This window comes from Protopterus annectens, chromosome 1.part1, assembly GCF_019279795.1.
Source record: "Protopterus annectens isolate FY-2018-M chromosome 1.part1, PAN1.0, whole genome shotgun sequence".
NCBI lineage: Eukaryota > Metazoa > Chordata > Ceratodontiformes > Protopteridae > Protopterus > Protopterus annectens.
This window is the reverse complement of record NC_056726.1, coordinates 629,909,306-629,932,373: the sequence shown is the minus strand read 5'-3', so window position 1 is coordinate 629,932,373 and position 23,068 is coordinate 629,909,306. Positions and strand designations below refer to the sequence as shown.

General features: G+C 38.1%; 1 protein-coding gene across 20 annotated transcripts in view; it reads left to right on the top strand.

Annotated features, from left to right (window-relative positions):
• LOC122806573 (regulating synaptic membrane exocytosis protein 1-like) overlaps positions 1 to 23,068 on the top strand; it is a 3,343,889-nt gene that overhangs the window by 1,208,503 nt on the left and 2,112,318 nt on the right. For 18 of the 20 annotated variants that reach the window (XM_044077123.1, XM_044077214.1, XM_044077165.1 and 15 more), the window contains exon 3: positions 4,178 to 4,189. The exons of the other annotated variants lie outside the window; for them this stretch is intronic. In XM_044077123.1, the coding sequence (XP_043933058.1) occupies positions 4,178 to 4,189 (12 nt within the window). The remainder of the gene's footprint in view (positions 1 to 4,177; positions 4,190 to 23,068) is intronic. 20 annotated transcript variants of the gene reach the window in all.

Here is a 23,068-nt window from a genome sequence, read left to right as displayed (position 1 = left end):
TGCCAAAGCCGCAGACTAAAACTAAGTGCAAAAAAGTGCATTATTACTCCCTTTAGCAAAGAGGATGTCCCTGCAGATTACAATATTGACAGCACCCCCAAAACTCAAACCCAGTGGTGAGAGATTTCGGAACACAGGTTGATAGCAATCTAAACTTGGATCACCGTGTGTCCACAGTGGTAAGGAAAGCCTTCTATGTTGCGCATATCAAAAGTAAGGACATTGCATCTAAAACTAAGGATGTTATAACTCCTCTTTACTCAATCCATATCAGACCATTAATAGAGTACAATGATGTCTTTTGCATGTACCTCAGCGGACACTTGCGGCAGCTGGAGAGACCACAGAGGTTTCTCACCAAGAAAATTCGGGACCTCTAAACCATAACCTACATGGAAAGACTGAAAGCCCTGCCACTGTACTTTTCCACAGGCTGCTGAGAGGCAACTTACACTTGGCCTACAGAGTAGTAAGTGACCCAGCCCTAATGGAAATGCTGCACATCCACAAATCAAATGGGACAAGATTCACTCGCTCCAGGGATCTCAACCTTGACTATGACATTAACAGAACATCCTGGAGAGACAGATACATCTCACAGAGATTGTCGCTCCCCTGGAATAAACTCCCAGTTCACGTGAAGCAGAGCTCCTCAATGCCCTGTTCAAGCGCAACCTAGACAATTGCATGGGAGACTGTAAATTCACCCCAGGGTTAGCTGCTATGCCCCTCATGGACATGGGCAGTCGGTGCTGATCATAGACTCACTTTGTGAATAACAGCCATCTAACCAAAGGGAACACGGATATAACATAGCTAGGCTTGTAAAGGCCCTAGAGCCATTAGCCTAGTAACCTCCTATGAACCTATTAGTTTTGGATTTTCAGGACATTCTTATGTGATGTGGAGATTAACTGACACTAATGCTGAGAAGCTGTCCAGGTTACCTTATAAAAAGTCACCGGAGCCCAGCAGTGATGATCCATTACAGGTTTATTACTTGTTACTAGTGCCACAATTGCTGATCTTCTACCTGAATATTATAAAAGCTACAGTTCAAGGAATATATATCACAGCCTCAAAGTTTGAGATGAATATTTTGTTAGTGAATTAATGTAGTGTTAATCATCTAATAAAATAATTGCACTAAGCCAGTAAGCAAATGGCTTCAACCAGAACCCAAAAGAAACACAGCAGGATGCTGTTAATTATTGTTTAATCACTCTTGTTTCCCAAGGGAGTGCATCAGGTCAACCCCTTACAGCAACCTTTGCAGCTCAGCAATCACTGCCTTTGGGATATACATGCCAACTTCTGCTCAAGCGCAACCTCCCAAATAAGTGGCTCACCACTCACTCAGCATGGAGCTAGCCTGGCTAGTACACTGCATATTCAGTAAGCCTAGGCTACCTCCAGGATGGATGAACTGACATTTGCCACTCACTCCCATCCTCCTTCCTCCTCCTGTGGCCCATCCAGCTTTTGTGCCACTAATTGAACATTGAGTATGAGCATTATTGAGAGCCATGAATGATCTTTATTGTATTTTGATATATATATATATATATATATATATATATATATATATATATATATATATATATATATAAATAAATCAAGTATTAGTATAGAGAGGGGTGAATATAGAGTAGCATATGTTGCTATGACTTTGACTGGAAACTACATAATTAAATGCCTAGTTAGTGTTAGACACCACATATTACCCAGAGCAATGGTCAGACATGTTTTTTTAATAGTAAATAAAACTGGGGATAAGGGCAACAGGTTTGGACGGGAATAGATAGATAATTTGCAGGTATCAGCAGGAGGGTTCTGCACTGTTACAGCTACTCATATGATACACAGCTATATCTTTCCTTCCATCAGGTAAATATGGCATTCATCAGATGGACGATATGGACTTAAGTCTAGGTTTGGATGAAAAGTAACAATTTGTTCTGAAGACAGAACAGTTTTAGAATCTGCCATTCCTTCAGTTGTAGCAGGCTGTTCATGTACCACCCCACCACACACACACACACACACACACACACACACACACACACACACACACACACACACACACACACACACACAGACACACACACAGACACACACACACACACACACACACACACACACACACACACACACACACACACACACACACACACACACATACACACACACATACACACACACATACACACACACACACACACACACACACGCTCGCTCGCGCGCGTGCATCATGGAGGCAGGCCTGTATGTGTGTTTGAGGAAAGGCTTTTGCATGACCTATTGCCATTTTAACATTGACATCTGTAAACATGCTGCAGTTGCAGTATAGTGCTTTCTGGATAGCTGGCAGATCACTGCAATGTTTTCTGAACTCTTTTAACACTCACATGCATGTGGAGTTATTCATTTCATGCATGATGCATGTAATGCAACATCAGCTTCCATCTCAGTGTGCAGTAACAAGTCTTGTATAGCCGGAGTGAGACATTGTATATCACATATAGTCATTTTACATACATTTGTCTGTGCCCTAACCCTGCATACTGAATTACCATCTTCTGCAGTTGGCACATATGAAGGGCCTGTTAACAAGCTGTTTCCTGTGGTCTAGGGTTTGATTCCCTCAGCCTTCATTGCCTAACTGAAAAAGTCTATGGAGATCAGTGTTTTACCCCAGTTAGTGACTTCTTTTCCAGACAAAATGAAAATCATGAACAGCAACTCATACTTTATAGCAAGACTAATGTCAACTGATAGACACTGTGGGAGAATTTGAATGAATAATAATACTTGACATGTTAGAATAACTAAGGTTAACAAATATGTCTTTGCCTTGATGTCTGGTTTGATGTGCCATTTTGAATATTTTTTTGTATGTTGTGGTGCTTCTGTAAATAAAAATTGTTCCACTGGAGCAGATTACAAGTTGTTTAGTATATTTGACCTTTATATATGTGGCTGTGTATTTCTGTTAAGAGTTAAGTGAAGTTTGTGAAAACTTTATGACTTCTGAAATTTCCATTTACTAACAAAACTCATGTGCCTTAATGCCAGCTGTGAACAACACAGCTCTTTTCTAACAAAGTACTTCACTAAAAGGGTATTGTCAGCCATCTTGAAGAATTAGTCTATTATGAACGATTCATGCATCATGTATAACTGAAAACAAAGCAGATATACCTTCAGGTATCCATTCTTGTTTTTCCAGATAATATATTTTGTAAAACTTAATATGGCTAAAGATTTTGCTGTTGTACCTTTGCAGGAAAAAAAAAAACAACAAATTTCTTCTGCAAGAAGGTACTGTGTTTTGGTTTGTTATGAAACATGCAGTAAGGCTTATATAACTAGCTCTAAATGCATCAAGGACCTTAAAGTGACTAAAAATAATAACTGTTTCAGTGAAAATGTTTTGCAAAGGAGTTTGGGTTCTGCTTTTTCATCTTAAAATTTCAAAGTTCCTGTATCCCAATATATAAAGTGAAAGGCACAAGATGAACATTCCTGCTATGTTTGAAAACATCATTTTATTAAATGGTTAATATTTTAATATCATGTTTGTTTATTAATATAAATAATTTCAGAAAGACTTTGACTACATTCTGATAAAGCAGTAGTATGCTGAAAAGATTAAATTTCTTTGGCGTTTGCTATGCAGTTTTGAGAATGTCAATCAATTAAATATATGTGTGATTCTACAAACATTACTGTGCGACAACAGTTAAACATATGATATTTTGAAAACATTTAACATTGCTTTCATTTGTATGTAGTTTATAAAACGTATACATATATCTTCCAGACAGGGTAGACATCTGTTGTTGAATGTATTTTTTAGTAGTTTAATTAGCGAGAGACTTTCAGTCATCTGTTACCTGCAACTTTTATGGAACAATATGATTATGTTCCTGCTACTTAATTACGTTATATTTTTATTGCATCAAGCAGTTTAAAAAATAACATTTTGTATGCACGCAAATAATTTAATTTGATGTCTTTTACTACTGTCCCTATATGTCTGAAATCTGCTTTTTTAATTTTACTGCTTGTTGCATTTTTTATTCTTTCTATGCTCTGTCAGGTACCTGCCTACATTACCTTCTTTTCTTTTTTCTTTCTTTCCTCTTTCCCTGCTTCCTTGGATGCTTTCTCAAAGGAGGACAAAGTGGTTAGAACCCATGCTTTTCTTTTTTCTGTATTTTGTTATTGTAATGTGGAAATATTTAATAATTTGTAGGCCAGAAAATTATTACTTTTTGTATGCACATAACTAAAAGCACTGGTTTTCTTATTCTAATTGTGAGTTTGATTTTCAAAACTTTTGACATACTTTTGCCACTCTTTATTGTGAGAAATAAGAGCAGAAAAGGTGAATAAACATCTTAATGCATTTATCGAATGGCGTTCATCAAAACAGCTTGCATCAAAATGTTGGCATTTTCTGTTTTGTAATATTAACAAATATTCTGTCTAATTTGTAGGTATACAGCTGATATTTTAGAAGTTTTACAAATGTTCCATCTATCTGGTAGAACATCAACATAAGCAGTGGTTCATAGAGAGTAAGCACACTGAAGTTTTTGAATTACTGTTGGTGTTCCCTTCCACATGGTGTGGATTATTCTAAGACACTGAAAGTATGGCTGTGGAGTAGTCAAGCTAGAGCATGCTACTGAGTGCATAATACATGGAAATGAGGAGCTCCGTGCAAATGAGCCACGCGGCTTATGTAAAAGAAAGAAACCAAAATGGCAAACTGTTTTAGAAACTGATACAATAACTGCACTGTAAAGCAGTGTGTAGCCATTTTGAATACTGTGATTTATATTGCACAGTGGGGACCATATTAGAACTAGCAGAAGCACAGCAACATGTTTTGAGATCAGCTTTCAGAGCCAGTGAGTAGCATGTTGTATGCCTCAGCCATCTGCACCATGGTGGTGGTGAGGTCACATTAAATGCCTGACATGCAACCAACTCACAGACCAACATACTGTAGGCTCAACAAATTGTGTTAACCACCAGTGAAATGCATTGCATGTTGACTCATGTTGATAGAGGTATGTGCAGCATTAATCAGCGTTAATCAGCATAGCTACAGAAACTTCCTGGTGGCCTGTAGAGTATGCATAAAGGAATCAGTCTCGAGAATCCTAAAGCAGCTCCTCTGTATAACAGAGGAGCATATTTGATTCCCAGAGCAGCAGGGTGGTTAGAGGGTTAGCATAATGGTTAAGGTGTGTAACTGAAAAAAAAAAACACACAGGGTACAGGGTTTGAGTCCCATCTTTCAGGGAAACTGTCTGGGCTTACAATAGCCTTGAAGGGCAGTTAGTGTAGTACTTACCTATGAACCTGTCAGTAGTTGAGACAGTCATAAGTTGCAGGTGTTGCTAAGAAAGCTCTACTTCATCCAGAGGGCTTGTGTTCCACCAGCAGGAAGGACTTTCACTCTCTAAACTGTCGAGTGTTATGTAGTGGCCAGGGCATTCTGTATCATGTGTTTCAGCATTCCACAGGCATTTTACATGATTCACTAATCTGGCACTTGTCCAGTGTGGAGCCTGTACTTCTCACTAAGTGGATGAGTCTAAGGTCTAGATGCCTCAGGAGTGACATATATAACAAGATTTTTGTTGTATTGTCATATAACATAATGAGGTATTGCACAAACAAATGGGGCATCTTAGCGATGTCATGACATGGCCTTCCATACCACTCAATATTAGTAGCAGAAGGCCAGAGTGGAGAGTCAGTGGAGGGGCATACAGTAGCAGTACCAAAGCTGAGTCAGAGGAAGGCACAAACTTTGCAGCACTAGCAAAGAGGAGACATCTGATCCACAACTATGGGCCATGACACAGACAACACAGAATAAACAGGTGTATATGTAGTCTCACCCAGGCTATGGAATTCAGTGCATGGACTTTTGATGATGCACATCAGACATTACAAGATCCACACTTTTTGGGGTGTGGGTCAGAGCAGAGCCATCATCACCTGCACAGATGGGGCAGACCTGTAGGTGACTGTAGCGTTGTACTGTTTGATGGGGTCATGGGAGGTGAAGACTGTAGACACATATGCTTGGGGAATCAAATCCTCCAATGGTGGGGTTAAGCTGCCATGATGTGACTGTGCAGTCCATGTCAGGGAAGAAAAAGACATCTGTAATCACTGACTTGCACACTAATGGGGCATTCCATGTCTTCAGCCTAATGAGCTGTGTTGGCCATTAGATGTGCATGTGACAGTGAAGGGATAGAACAACAAGGACATGTGTCTGAAGCCTGATGAGATACCCCAGGTGTTCAAGTAGATGAGCACCACCAAGCATGACCAAGATGGCAGGCTGTGTGCCTGTAGGCAACAAGTGATACTGCCTCACCAGTGGTCTCTGTACTGTATCTTAAGATGTTCTGTACCTTATTACCTTGCATCACCTCCTTCCTTTGGCCACAGAGTGCATGGCCTGTAAAGGCATACCAGATGGCAGCTGTAGTGTGTGACTTGGAGGAACCTACTGAGGCAACAATTGCCACTGGTGACCTCAGTAGCACTGTGTGCTGTCTGTCCCTGTACTCCATGTTACCATGCATTTGGAGCACATTGTGTCACAAGATGTGAGACATAATTACTTTTTCCAAAATGCATTTGGTAGTAGCCATCTAGGTTTGCTTAAATGACTTGCAGATTCTCTGGTTAATTTTGACTGTCATAAACATATCAGGGGCAGTCTTGGAGTCCTGATTGCACCAGACTTCACCCCTCATATCTCCCCTGTAGTGGGTATGCCCAGCTTATTGGAAGTATAAATGTCAGATGCTTTGAGGGCTTGGAATACAAGTAGAGCCTATGAGAGACTTAGAGATACAGGACTTCTGTCATGCACTGGTGAGACCATGTCCTTAGCCTGCACCTGTACAGTGAGCTTCTGTAATAGTAGTTGGGGGTGGCCTGTGTTGTGTTGTAGACTGTTGCTGTGCCATTGTACCATATCACTTGCATGCTACCATTATTGTTAGTAACTTGTGGCATACTGACCTCAGCCTTATATTGTCCTTTTGTGCTTGACCCTCCCCCAGTAGAATCTATGAGAACAAGCATACGTGACATCATTGTTAACCATATGCCTTTCCATCCCCCACCCCTGGGCATACATAATGGTAAACATGAGTATGTCACTATAGCATATGTTCGCAGACATGTCTTGCTGTGTAGGTTGTAGTTTCAGACCAAAAGTGCCTGGAAGGACAAAAATGCACATGCACCTTAGTCAGTCTTTCATTTTGAACATGCAGTTGCAGATCCTACAGTGTACTGTAATGGACATAATTAACCTGTTGGTTCCCCTACTGACACATGAATGCTTGATTCCAGTCCATTTTTTTTATTAAAGCTGCCTCTAGGTATGATGGTCTACACAACCTGACCAACAAATCACGATAATATTCCGTGACATCATCAAATTGCTTCTCTGTTGGTGATCTGCCCTCTGTGGTGAACTGCTTTTTTGCAAAGTATAGTGCTTTTCCGTTGCAAAGAGTATCATGTAAGTAAACCATAGTCAGACTTGTTGTACAGAGCTACTATAGTTGTGCTGAACATTCCTATTCTGCACCACTGCCTGACAATTATGGTCCTGATAATGTTTGTCTGGGGCACCTTTGTTACGGAGATGCATGCAGAACAACTGCAGCAACATTTCTTCCTCATGCTAGTGAAGTTTTCAAGACATTGCCTCCATAAGGTGGGTATGCTAGTATCTGTACACCTGTGTGAAAAAACATATCAGTCGGTGGGTATGTATAATACACTGTCAGATGCACATACCTATGACCAGAGCCCCCTCCCCTTTTTGCAGCTGGATATCATTGGTGCTATGGATATCCCCCTCCCTTTTACATAGTGTCGTCAAACCTCAGCATATGGTTCTGTAATCACACAACCCTTGCTGCATATCCTTCCCATGGCTTCTTATGATCAAGATGTGCACCTGTCCCAGCCACAAGCACATGGTACAATGTCATAGCAGTGCCATGGGTTGCTAGTCACATGTACACCACAACATCTGACTTACTCTGTCATCCACCAGTGGGTTTGTTGTTATTGTTGAGGCACTGTATCAAACAGGACTCCTTTCTTAACTCTGGTAAGCTTCCTGTCTACTGAAGCATTACTAAAATTAATCTATTTTGCATTTATACAATCATAAGCAGTGTTGTGCAAAAAGAGAACAACATGTTGTATTGCACTAACTAGAACATGACAAGTGAAGCCATTTAAAACCACTGTCTGTGATCTATTTCCAGTGTGCACCACTCTATCTATACTTTCCTTTGTGATCCATGCACATCATTGTGAACACAAAGCATCTTGCATTTGTGCTCATGCATACTGCATGTATATGTCATAGCACCATTGTGTTGCACTGTAGGCATGGCATAGCACTGTTTTGCTCCATTGTTTTGAACAACACCTGAATCAGTAACATGTATCCATGTGCAAGCTAATGTTTTGCTCATTGAATGGACTTGATTGAGTGGCCATGGGCACAGTAAGACCCAGGGAATGCAGGACTCCAGCTCAGTATGACAGGATGACCAGGATTTTCCTGTTCTTCCTCTTCAGTAGCTTCGGGGGAGAGGCTGATGGGTAGTTACAATGGTCTTTTAATGAAAGTGAATGCATACCATGACCTGCAAGTAATAGTGATGTAACTACAGTGAACAAAAGTAGTACCACCTTTACCTGCTTATGCAGTGAGGGATGGAAGTTCAGAAGAGGGAGTCAAAAATGTACTGTAAGCATTGTTTCAGCACCATTGTCTTGCACTGTCTTAACTGTTGCAGATGAATCATAACAATATGCACCTTATTTTCCAATGGTGGAGGAGCGGCAACTAAACAAGGGTGGCTGTAGCAGAAGGCAGTAGTGCCTCTTAAGGTAGTAGGGTGTATATTTGTTGTGTTGCTGTTCATTTCACATGTATGTGTGTACTGTTCTCATATGTGTGTAGGATGATCTTTTTCATTCGGCAGGAGTTGTGTAAGAGTAAATGATGAAGCAGACTTGACCACCTTGGTTCTTTCCAACCATTGCATTTTGTACTGGGTTAACAGTAGCCACAAGGTTAACCTTTTGTGGTGAGTGAAAAGATAATTGGATGACTGTTTTGTGCCCCCTGTATCTACCTCTTGGGGTGCTGGGGTGGATGCTTCTCTCCTGAAAGTAGAAATGAGGTTTCCTGCATGGGTTACAGAGATCATTGTCTGAGTGAATCGGTGTTTAGGCATCTGCACTGGTAACATTGAATGCCTTGTGACACAGCTGTTAGTCATGTGACAGGCAGTCCCTGACAGTCAGTCCCACTGATGAGCAACTGGCCCATACTGTCAGTCACTCAGATGAGTGATACACGGGTTTGATAGCCTCTGTTCCAGTATGGCAGCCAACCTGGTATGTCCTCTCAATTATGTATCATCCACATTTCTTTGTTCATTGTCCAACCATCTCCATCACAATTTGTCCACCCTCTGTATGTATGCAGGCATCCATACACTGTCCTTACCACCTTTTGTATATATACCAGCTCTATCAGTCTGAATCTGTGTTTTATGTCTGTCTGCTCATGCTGCCTGCCCTTTTCCCTCTCTCCCATCTACAGCCATCTCTCAGTATCTATCCCACCTAAACTTCTTTTGTAAAATTTGAACAAGAGGCTGTTTACCCACAAAAAAATGACCCTTTCTTCCTCCAACACCATTTAATACTTTATGATGACTCTATGGTGATGAACTCCTCTTCCTGTTCTTCCTTTTTCTTCTTTGGTATGTACCCCATTTCCTCCCCATTTATATGCCAAACCAAGTTCCCATGGTGCTGTGCACACCTGCAGTGGTCTGTCTGATGGCTGCTGTGCACACCTCTGCTGTCATTATTCTGCCAGCTGAGCACTAGATTTGGCTACATATCACTACATCGCATGCATGAACTCAGTTGACAAGGCCTTGCTAGGTTGCCTCATTTGTGATGTCCATCATTTCAGCCACGCAAACTATTATAATGCTCCTTGTGTTACACTGCAACTTAAGTCGTGTCCATCCAATTGCTTGCGCATCTCTCTTTTTGAGCCTTTGCTCAATATTCATGTGCTATCAGTTGTTGATTAGCTCTGCATTGCTTCTTGCTCTCACATCCTCAAATATTTGCTTCTGTAAATCCCAGTTATAGTCTTTTAGGCCTGTTAATGCTCCACACACAGCCTCATCAATGTATATCTTAACACAGCTAGAAATGGCTGAATGCCATATGAAATGAAGAGACTCAAGGTGCCTGAATCTTGCCTGTGGAAGTAATGTTTTACTGCAGTAGCTGCAATAGATGAACCTTGACCTGTTGGCATACAGCATTTTCTGTAGGTTTAACAAAAACTATTCTTTCTGCGCACCCTCCATAAAGTCTGTACTATTTCAGATGTCTTAATATTTCAGTTGCTTATGATGTCATGTTATAAACCATATGTTTTAATTGTGCTTTTTTAGACAAGTTGTGATACAAAGAGAAAGAGCTACATTTATTGTTGTCTTGAAACTGAAGCACTTGAAGTATGTTGATTTGCTGAGGACAATGCCATGTGATCATATCCTCAATGATATCAGGGTACATTTCCTTGCACACTGAGTTGTAGAATTCATAGAGCAACTGTAGGTAAAGATAAGAAATCAGGAAAAAAAATCATTGGTCTTTGCAGCAACTCTAGAAAGTGAGATTTTTAATAGTCAAATTAAAGGCACAGCCCTATAATATCCACTGTTTCTTGATGCCATCTAGTAATTTTAGCATTTAGGAGTACAAACCTGGACACCAGAAGCCTCTCCTCCGACTTTAACAGGGCAGTCTGGTGATGTTAAGTCTCCAGATATTTCCTTGTAAAACCAAAAATTGCATAATTTGACACTGTCTTAAACATTTTACATGGTGAACAGAGAATAATGTTGCAACTAAAAGCAATATTAATACAGCAGATACTATTTACAGTGTAGAGTGGTGGATTTTTCTGTGCCTAATGGCTTGTTCATTGGTAATTTGGTGTTATTCTTATACTTGGCTTAATTGCATCTTTATATCTGGCCATCATCCCTTAACTTGTTGTCTGTTCCTTATGTGCTAATATATAGCAAGGTCCAGTAAGGTTTTTCTTACTACGCACTTATATTTATGCAAGAGTATGTCAGATCACAAGGCAGAGTCATGTGCCATTTCTTCTGTCGGGATACTGCTATTATACAAAGAGGTCATAACCCTGGACCATTCCTCTGGCAGTGGATAATTATGAAATTACTTTTTATTGACTGGGTTTGTCCAGCTTGGCCTGTGGCCTGTTTTCAGTGGAGATCTAAGAGCAGTTTATATACAAATTAAAAGGAACTTGGAAAGGACAAATGTTTTCCATTTCAGCTCTGACAGTATCACAAAGTTGTTGTTGTTGTTTGTCTTTTGGCTTTTCCCGGTTAGGGGTCGCCACAGTGGAACTCCTGTCCGCTAATGATTGGCAGTAGGGTTTTACGGTGCAGTTGCCAGCTCAACGCCCAACCTTCAACGAAGGCACGCCCATTCACACATGTCTTTCGGAACACCACTCAACCGCGGGGAGGACATGCAGACTCCACACAGAAGGCACTCCCTGCACTCCAGCCGAGAATTGAATGGAGAACCTCTTGCTGTGAGGCAACAACGCTACCGCTGGGGTCTTTAAATCAAAACTTAAATGTATTTTTTCTTGTTGCAGTAAGCTTTAAGCATTCATGTTAATTGACTTACGGCATTGTAGGTATTCTTATTTAACCCTCCATAAATTCATTCTGGGGGTAGCACAGAGGTATAGAATTTTTGTGAATGGTTCTCAAGTTCACTTCCCAGCTGAGATACCTTTTGTTATAATGTCTGCACATCTTCATTGTATCCATGCGAGTTTTTACCTGGTACTGTGGTTTAGGTTTGTAGTTGTGTACTAGGCTAATGACTGCTGGGGCCTTTTTAATCCTAGCTACGTATCCCAATTCTCTGACAAGTTCTGGCAAGTGTAAGCAGGAGCTTGAGAGATGAAACATTTATAATCAGGAGCCTGGGAGCTGAATCATTTATAAGTTTCCTGTTCCCTATCCAATTGTCCAAGTTACAGGTTAGGGAGGAACTATGCTTCACATGGATGGTGTGCCTGTTCTAGATAAGTGGTAGTCTCTGGGATACATACCACTCTCTCCAGCAGGTCATATTTATATCTCAGGCAAGGTTTAAGTCTTTAGAATGGGTAATTTGGAGCTGCTGGGGGAATTTCTTTTGTATGCTTCATCTAGAAGGACTTGGCGGGTTAGAAATATTACATTTAAGTGCCTCAGCATATGTGGGTCTATGTGCTATGTGTGATAGATTCAGCATGTCTACTACTGATAAACTGATTGACATTATGAGTGCTTTTATGGGAGAGTTTTGTCTCCAGTGACACTGTGTAAATACATTTCTCACTTACCTTATCAGCTTGTTTGATAATTAGCCGGTTGTCAGTAAACATGATGCAATTTCTACATTGCCTAAAGATGCCCATCCACCAAGCTAGCCCTTTTGCATTGATTAGACTATTGCAGTGAGAATATGAAGTCAGGAGTATCTGCTTTGCAACTCTTGGGCAGTGCATGTCATTGCACAAACTAGTGCCCTGTGTGCTAATATGTATTGGTGAAATGTCAAGGGTCCTTTTACAAGAAAAATGTCAAGTCAGGGTGCCTGTGTCCTGCATAGTACATTGCCAAACACTTGCAGGGAAACGAATAAAGTAGCCCCTGATGATTTATGGATGAAGTATTTAGGGAGATATTCTGGAGTTAGGCTAGATTGTAGATAATCAAGCAGTGCTTACTGAAACCTGCTGAAATACAATGCCTCATTTCCTTTTCTCTCACCAAAAGCAAAACAGCAGCACTAATCCCAGTATAGGTTCATAGGTGTGTACTAGGGCAATGGCCTTGTGTCCTTTACAAGCCTAGCCATAGGATTACCCTGGCATAGTGCCACCCGACCTTAGTTCCCAGTGCCTCTGTCGAGTAGAACCACTGGAGTTATTCCCGGGGTGAATTTACTGTTTCCAATCCACTCATCAAGATTTCTCTTGAAGAAGGTCAGTGAAGTGCTCTGCTTGACATGTGTGGGAAGCCTATTCCATTGCATGGGCAGTCTCTAGGTTATGAACCTGTCCCTCCAGCATGCTCTGTTAGTTGTGGTAATGAGGTTGCGGTCCCTGAAGTGTGTGGAGCGGAGGGATTGGGATTTCTTTAGATGTAGCATTTATAACAGAGCTGGGTCAGACATGGCTTTGTAAGTCAAGCAGAGATCACCTCTAAGTAGGCGTTATGAGGCAGAGAATAGTTGGAGTTTTTTGAGTCTGTCCATATAGGACAAGTGTTTAAGGCCTAGGATCCTCTTTGCGAGATACTTTTGTGGCCTCTCCAGTTGTTGCAGGTGTCTAGTGAGGTACATGCCAAGTGAGGTATTGTACTCGATGATTGGCCTAATGAGGGAAGAGTAGAGGGAGACAATGACCTCTTTCTTCCTGGATGCAAGTAATAATAATTAGTAATGAGATGTGCCACGTAGAAGTACTTTCTGACCACAGTGGCAATGTAGTGATCAAAAGAGAGGTTGCTGTCAACCTGTGTTCCCAGATCTCTTATAACACCGTCTGTGCTCAGTGGACTACCATCATTGTGGTAATTCATGGGAACTGGGTTTTTCCCAAAGGGGATGATGACATTTTTTGGCAGTGAGCTTAAGTTGTTGGTCTCAGTGAGGCCTTTGTGTAGGATGTTGACATCACTTGGGGAGTTAATAATAGCTCCCAACTTGCAGTCATCTGCGAACTTTGTCAGCCAGAGTCCCTTTGTGTTGGCTTGGACTTCAGAGAAGTAGATACCAAACAGGAGAGGACCCAGGACCGAACCCTGTGGGACTCCACTCGTGACTAGTCGTCGGTCTGACTTGCAGTCAGCTACTTTTATACTGTGGGTTCTGTCTGTGAGCCAATTTGCAACCCACCTAGTGACATACGGGTTGATGCCTAGCTTAGTGAGTTTTTCTATGATTCCTGTGTGGGGAATGGTATCAAAAGCCTTGGCCAGATCAAGGAAGGCTGCATGAACCAACTTGCCTTCATCCACAGCTCTGGTGACTGACTCAAAGAAGTCGACCAAGTTGAGCAGGCATGATCTCCCCTACACAAAACCAAACTGTGTGGGATTCAGAGTTTTGAGATTCCCTATATCCTTGTTTATTAGGTCTATGATGATGTGTTCCATAGCGTTGCATATCAGGCTCGTCAGGCTAATGGAGCGATAGTTCCCGGGGTCTGTAGTTGCTCCTACTTTGTGGAGAGGGATGACTGTAGCAGTGCGCCATTCGGTAGGGACAAAGCCTGAGGTGAGGCTGTGATTGAACACGGCACACAGGTGAGGTGCCAGTTCACTCTGTAGTTCATGTAGAACAACGCTAGGGATATTGTCAGGTCCCATAGAAGCTGTATTCTTGGCCTTGGACAGTGCTGTTTTAACCTGTGCAGCAGTAATACTGGGTGCTTGGCAAACTACTGGTATTGTCTTTGGCAGGGGACCACCAGATTGGCATCCTTTTTTTGCAGGAGCTATTGGGTATGGTGAGATCCATGCATTTGTGTACGTGTTCGTACAGTGCATTGGTGTATGATTCAGCGGTCATACAACTATTCTCCATTTGCATGGGTGCTGTAAAGTTAGCCACCTCTGTTTTTAGGAGCCCAAAGTTAGCTCTGGAGAAGTTTTTAATGGTGGTTACCTTTGCAGCGGGGTGGGAGGGATGTGGATTTCCAAGGTAATTAGTTTGTGGTCATATCTAATCAAGGAGGAGTTAACTACTGGTGTAGAGCAACAGTTGCCCATGTTAGTAATGACCAGGTCAAGGATGTTGCTACCTCTAGTGGGGGTAAAAACGAGCTGGTCCTGGGCATTGGAATTAATGAACTCAAGGAAACGTTGGACAAGTGTATTGGTACATGAGTAGTTTTCCCAGTTAATAGAGGGGTAGTTGAAGTTGCCTAGTAAGAGAATGTTAGGTTGGACCCTAATATTCTCTAGGGTGCTTAGGAATGTGGAGTGTGAGTCTTGGGACATGGTTGGGGGCCTATAGCAGACTACAACCTGAATCACTGTCTTACCCAATGTTAGCTGCACCTGAAGTATTTCTCAATGCGTTATGTTGGGCTACCAGTCTATGAGAATTGGGGAAGAAAAGCATTGTTCCAGATGATGCAGGGGGCTGTAGGCTTGTAACCTTTTCCTGGTAGATTTATTTTATTTATTTATTTTATTTTACATTTGTTCACCGGGATTGTCCGACTGAGCTGAAGAGACCTTTTTCAGCAGAGGCCCAGGGAGAAAAGCTCCAACGTATTATACAATTTTCATTATAAATTAACATTAAACAGCAATGTTACAGAATTATTACAAGGCATTAAGTAGCAATACAATGTTATACAGTGTCAATAATCAGGAGTATAGCATAACAATTTCAAGATGCATAAAAAGAAATATGTCATTAATATGAGAGAAAACACTATACCAGGTACCACACAATAACGTCTTTATTTAAACAAAGTAAAAAGGAGAGGTGAGCGCTTTCGCAACCTTTGTTGCTTCATCAGACAAAGAATTAACTGTTCAACTGCTTGTTTTATATCACTCTCAGTCAAAAAAATTTTTTCCAATTAGTGACATCATACAACTTTTGAAAATTTAAAGGCATATATGACAAGAATATTGTAAAATACGCATATAAAATATATATATATATATATATGGTTCTACCTGACATAATCGAAACCACACAACACCGACAACCACATCACCGACACCACATATTCGACAGCCCATAAACACGAAACCACACATAACCGACAACGAAATAACCAAACAAAACACATCCCCATTCCACAACACACACACAACACAAGCACACCAAAATCACCTAACCCTAAGGTCCGTCACTATTCGCACTTACCTACACCTACCCTAACCCTAACTCACTTACTAACCCTAACTCACTTAACCCCTAACCCTAACTCACTTAACCCACCCCTATCCCCACAGACACAGCCTTTCCCATGTCGGCATCCTCGGCGGTCGGTCTTCTGCATTGTCGATGTTCTGCAACCCGCGATTTCGCCGGTCTTTTCTTCTTCTTCTCGTAGAACCATATATATATATATATATATACACAAAAATCTAAAGTATGTTCATATTTATGCATATCTAATTAAAAACAGTTAAATAATCTAATTAAAAATGCATATATATAAAAAGTGCATATAAATAAAAATGCATAGTATATTCATATTTATGCATATCTAATTTAAAACAATTAAATAATCTCATAAAAATGCATATATATAATATATATATAAAAAAATGCATAATACAAAATATATAATAAAAGAAATATATGTATATATATATATATATATATATATATATATATATATATATTTTTTTTTTTATTTTATGCAAAAAATTAATTGTGTTGAAGGCGTCTAGCTTTAAGAAATGGAACCAGTGAAGTACAACCATTTAAGCCTGGATATCTATCAGCATTGAGCTTGATAATCCATCTTTGTTCTCGGCTCTCTGTAAAATTTTCTATATCTCCTCCCCTCACATTTCTATGTATATGTTGTAAAACAAAGAACTTGAAAGAGTGTGAAGGGTCAGTGTTTAAAACATGTTGAGCAAGCGCACTAGTAGTTTTATTATTTCTGATGTCTCTTATGTGTTCCAATATTCTATCCTTTAAGTTTCTATTTGTTTTCCTATATAGAAGGCATGACATATTTGGCAGAAACAAAAATAAATAACATCTGTGGTTTTACAGTCTGCATATGAGTGTGAGTATAGTGTAAAATTTCTAACAGGATGAATATATGGTGTAGTACTATGAATATGTGTACAAGCAGTACAAGACCTACAAGGAAAAGTACCTTTGCGTCTGCAATTATAGGTAGTTTTTTTGACGTCTTTATTACACAATTGTTGTTTTAATGTTAGATTATTTCTGAAACTGAAACTAGGTGCATTACCAATGAAAGAATGTAAACAAGGAATCTCATGTAAAATGTGCCAATGTTGTTTAATAATATTAGTATACTGATTAACATTACTAGCATACTGAAAAACCGCTCTAATGCTATTATTTTGTGTATTATTTCTCAAATTACTGCTATCTGATGTAATAGAATTAGAAGATTGAAAGTACGCTTTACATTTAGAGTCCCTGAGTGTCCAAGCATCAGAAATAGTTCTATCTATTTCATCCATATGATATCCTCTTCTTAAAAAATCAGTTTTCAATTTATTCAAAGCTAGTACTGCATCATTATCATTGTTGCGTAATCTTAATGTTCTGTATACCTGCCCCTTGAGCACATTTCTTGGAATGTGTCTAGGATGCATACTGGTTTTGTGCAGGTATGTATTTTTCTTTGTGGGTTTGTGAAAAATTTTGCTGGTAAAACCTGTCAACTCTGATTTGATTATATGTACATCTAAGAAATCAATCTCAGATGTAGAAAATGTGTATGTGAATCTCAGAAAATCAGTAGTTGTATGCAAATAGTTAATAAATAATATAAGCTCAGATATATTGCCTTTCCATAATAAAAAAAAACATCATCCACAAAACGTGTATACCATAAAAGCTGACTAATAAATGGATTCTTATCAGAAAAGACATGTGTTTGTTCCCAGAATGTAAGAGATAGATTAGCATAACTATTTGCACATGGTGTGCCCATGGCAACGCCGATCTGTTGCAGAAAGAATTGTTCTTCAAAATATACATTATTTTCCAGAATAATCTCTAACAAACTGCATATAAGTTGTACTTTTCATTGGTGAAGCAATTATTTCTTGTAAGAAAATTTCTAATCATATTAATGCCCCATGTATTCGGGATACTTGTAAACAATGACTCTATATCCATAGTAACAAGAGCAAAGTCATTAATATCTGATAAACTTTCAATTCTAGTATGTAATTTCTCTAGAAACATTTTGGTGTCTCTTAAAATATTTTCACATTTGTCAAAGAGCACATGCAGTGTACTTTCAACATAAATAGACAGTGGTTCTGTACACCAACCAGTGCCTGAGACTATGGGACGCATTGGTGGCAGACTTCTGTCTTTATGAACCTTTGGTAAACCATAAATCTTAGGAATAGTTGGATTCAAGACATTAAAGTATTTAAACAGTGGTTCATCTATTAAATCAGTAATTAATAAGTCAAAAATCAAAAAGACACTTTATCAATGATGGCATTCACTGTAACTTTTGAGATTCCTCTGTATGTATCATTATTGAGCAGTAACTTATACATTTGTTGTACATACAATTGCTTATCTAAAATAACAATACCTCCACCTTTATCTGCCTGTTTAATAACGACAGAATTCAAGTTCTTTAGTTCATTCAGTGCTCTATATTCACTTGTATTTAGATTTCCATAGTAATAGTCACTCAAATTATCATCATATATCTGTCTAAAAGATGTTTCACATATATCAAGGAATCTTTGTATACTCGGGGGAGTATAAGGAATGAAAGTGCTAGGCTGTTTAAACACATTCATATTATTTGTAACATTGTTTGGGAACAAAACTTTTAGAGACAAATTCCTGCCTAATAATTTAAGGTCTTTAATCATTTCTGTAAGATTAGCCTTTCTAGCAGGTATAAATGAAAGGCCCTTATTTAAAACATTCAACTGTTCTGGTGTTAAAATAATAGAGGAAAGGTTCAAAATCAAACCTGTAGTTAAGTCCGTCTCCTCTTGAGAATGTACTGCTCCTTCCAGTGAACCCAGTTGCAGTGACTGTCCTTTGTGTACATATTGTTTCATTCGATTCTTGTAAGGTAGTGGTACTCTCAAAGTGAAGTCGCCTTGTTTGCTGGCATCTAAAAAAATACTTTCTGTGTTTTCAGTCACTTGTATGTTTGAAGTTCCTTCCTTTCTTACAGTCGATGAAGTATGACTTGTAGATGGTAAAACTGCATATGTTTTCTTTGGAATAGCTCCTAATTTACTGTTTTTATCTTTTAAATTACTGTTTTGTTGGTCAGAGGACTCAGAAACAGGGAGAGTTAAACTGGTGTTCTCCTCTTGCATACAAGCTGTTTCAGTTGTCAGAGAACAAGGAGTGCCTTGTGTAACTGCAGCATAGGTGGAATCTGAATTTAAAGGTGTAGTATGCACATTCCTTGCCTTGTCAGAAACAGTTTGATGTCTAAAGTTATTTTCTTTGGACCATGAGAAGACATTATTTAAAGCAAAATCTTTTTTGTCTCTGTTAAGTTTTGATAGTTTAATATTTTGCAGCTTCCTTTCATATGACATGATGTTATCCTGAAGTTCATTCATTTTTAGAAAAACTGTATCTTGTACAAAGTTCTTATTAATAATTGATTCTGTGGCAATGATTTCAGCTTTAAGTTCATTCTCAATGGGTAGAAAAAAGTCAATTAAGAGATCCATATATTTTGTACTGAATTGTAAATTCAATTCTTGCCATTTTCTCAAAAGAATAGGAAAAGACTCACCATATGTAGGCATATTCAGTATTCTTAGACCACGTGGAATAATTTTGGAGTCTAGTGATGCTTGCAGATGTAACCGTTGCCATTGGAGTCTTTTGTATTTGTACATCAGATTCTCAAGTTTTTATATTGGTTAAAGAATTCTGATAGATCTTGGTTGTTTCTATTATCTTGTATATTTTCACTGAAATATGCTGTAAGTAGTGGATTATTTGGAATATCCAATATTCTAAGAAATCTTTGATGGTGACCATCATGCGATGAGTTGGTATCTAAGTTCGCCATAGGCGTGTGTCCTTTTGCGAATAAAATAAACTAATAAGCGAAAAGCAAAGCTTACAGGTAAAACCCAGTATATAAAAAGTATATGAGAGAAAACACTATACGGGTACCACACAATAACGTCTTTATTTAAACAAAGTAAAAAGGAGAGGTGAGCGCAACCGTTGCTTCATCAGACAAAGAATTAACTGTTCAACTGCTTGTTTTATATCACTCTCAGTCAAAAAATGTTTTCCAATTAGTGACATCATACAACTTTTGAAAATTTAAAGGCATATATGACAAGAATATTGTAAAATACATATAAAATATATATACACAAAAATGTAAAGTATGTTCATATTTATGCATATCTAATTTAAAACAGTTAAATAATCTAATTAAAATGCATATATATAAAAGTGCATATAAATAAAAATGCATAGTATATTCATATTTATGCATATCTAATTTAAAACAATTAAATAATCTCATAAAAATGCATATATATAATATATATATAAAAAATGCATAATACAAAATATATAATAAAAGAAATATATGTATATATATATATTTTTTTTTATTTTATGCAAAAAAATAATTGTGTGGAGGGCGTCTAGCTTTAAGAAATGGAACCAGTGATGTACAACCATTTAAGCCTGGATATCTATCAGCATTGAGCTTGATAATTTTACAGAGAGCCGAGAACAAAGATGGATTATCAAGCTCAATGCTGATAGATATCCAGGCTTAAATAGTTGTACATCACTGGTTCCATTTCTTAAAGCTAGACGCCTTCAACACAATTAATTTTTTGCATAAAATAAAAAAATATATATATACATATATTTCTTTCATTATATATTTTGTATTATGCATTTTTTTATATATATATTATATATATGCATTTTTATGAGATTATTTAATTGTTTTAAATTAGATATGCATAAATATGAATATACTATGCATTTTTATTTATATGCACTTTTTATATATATGCATTTTTAATTAGATTATTTAACTGTTTTAAATTAGATATGCATAAATATGAACATACTTTACATTTTTGTGTATATATATATATTTTATATGCGTATTTTACAATATTCTTGTCATATATGCCTTTAAATTTTCAAAAGTTGTATGATGTCACTAATTGGAAAAAATTTTTTTGACTGAGAGTGATATAAAACAAGCAGTTGAACAGTTAATTCTTTGTCTGATGAAGCAACGAAGGTTGCAAAAGTGCTCACCTCTCCTTTTACTTTGTTTAAATAAAGACGTTATTGTGTGGTACCCGGTATAGTGTTTTCTCTCATATACTTCTTTTATATACTGGGTTTTACCTGTGTCGCTTTTGCTTTTCGCTTATTAGTTTATTTTATTCGCAAAAGGACACACGCCTATGGAGAACTTAGATACCAACTCATCGAATGATGGTCACCATCAAAGATTTCTTAGAATATTGGATATTCCAAATAATCCACTACTTACAGCGTCTTTCAGTGAAAATATACAAGATAATAGAAACAACCAAGATCTATCAGAATTCTTTAACCAATATAAAAAACTTGAGAATCTGATGTACAAATACAAAAGACTCCAATGGCAACGGTTACATCTGCAAGCATCCCTAGACTTCAGAATTATTCCACGTGGTCTAAGAATACTGAATATGCCTACATATGGTGAGTCTTTTCCTATTCTTTTGAGAAAATGGCAAGAATTGAATTTACAATTCAGTACAAAATATATGGATCTCTTTAATTGACTTTTTCTACCCATTGAGAATGAACTTAAAGCTGAAATCATTGCCACAGAATCAATTATTAATAAGAACTTTGTACAAGATACAGTTTTTCTAAAAATGAATGAACTTCAGGATAACATCATGTCATATGAAAGGAAGCTGCAAAATATTAAACTATCAAAACTTAACAGAGACAAAAAAGATTTTGCTTTAAATAATGTCTTCTCATGGCCCAAAGAAAATAACTTTAGACATCAAACTGTTTCTGACAAGGCAAGGAATGTGCATACTACACCTTTAAATTCAGATTCCACCTATGCTGCAGTTACACAAGGCACTCCCTGTTCTCTGACAAGTGAAACAGCTTGTATGCAAGAGGAGAAGAACACCAGTTTAACTCTCCCTGTTTCTGAGTCCTCTGACCAACAAAACAGTAATTTAAAAGATAACAACAGTAAATTAGAGCTATTCCAAAGAAAACATATGCAGTTTTACCATCTACAAGTCATACTTCATCGACTGTAAGAAAGGAAGGAACTTCAAACATACAAGTGACTGAAAACACAGAAAGTATTTTTTTAGATGCCAGCAAACAAGGCGACTTCACTTTGAGAGTACCACTACCTTACAAGAATCGAATGAAACAATATGTACACAAAGGACAGTCACTGCAACTGGGTTCACTGGAAGGAGCAGTACATTCTCCGAAGAGGAGACGGACTTAACTACAGGTTTGATTTTGAACCTTTCCTCTATTATTTTAATACCAGAACAGCTGAATGTTTTAAATAAGGGCCTTTCATTTATACCTGCTAGAAAGGCTAATCTTACAGAAATGATTAAAGACCTTAAATTATTAGGCAGGAATTTGTCTCTAAAAGTTTTGTTCCCAAACAATGTTACAAATAATATGAATGTGTTTAAACAGCCTAGCACTTTCATTCCTTATACTCCCCCGAGTATACAAAGATTCCTTGATATATGTGAAACATCTTTTAGGCAGATATATGATGATAATTTGAGTGACTATTACTATGGAAATCTAAATACAAGTGAATATAGAGCACTGAATGAACTAAAGAACTTGAATTCTGTCGTTATTAAACAGGCAGATAAAGGTGGAGGTATTGTTATTTTAGATAAGCAATTGTATGTACAACAAATGTATAAGTTACTGCTCAATAATGATACATACAGAGGAATCTCAAAAGTTACAGTGAATGCCATCATTGATAAAGTGTCTTTTTTGATTTTTGACTTATTAATTACTGATTTAATAGATGAACCACTTTTAAATACTTTAATGTCTTGAATCCAACTATTCCTAAGATTTATGGTTTACCAAAGGTTCATAAAGACAGAAG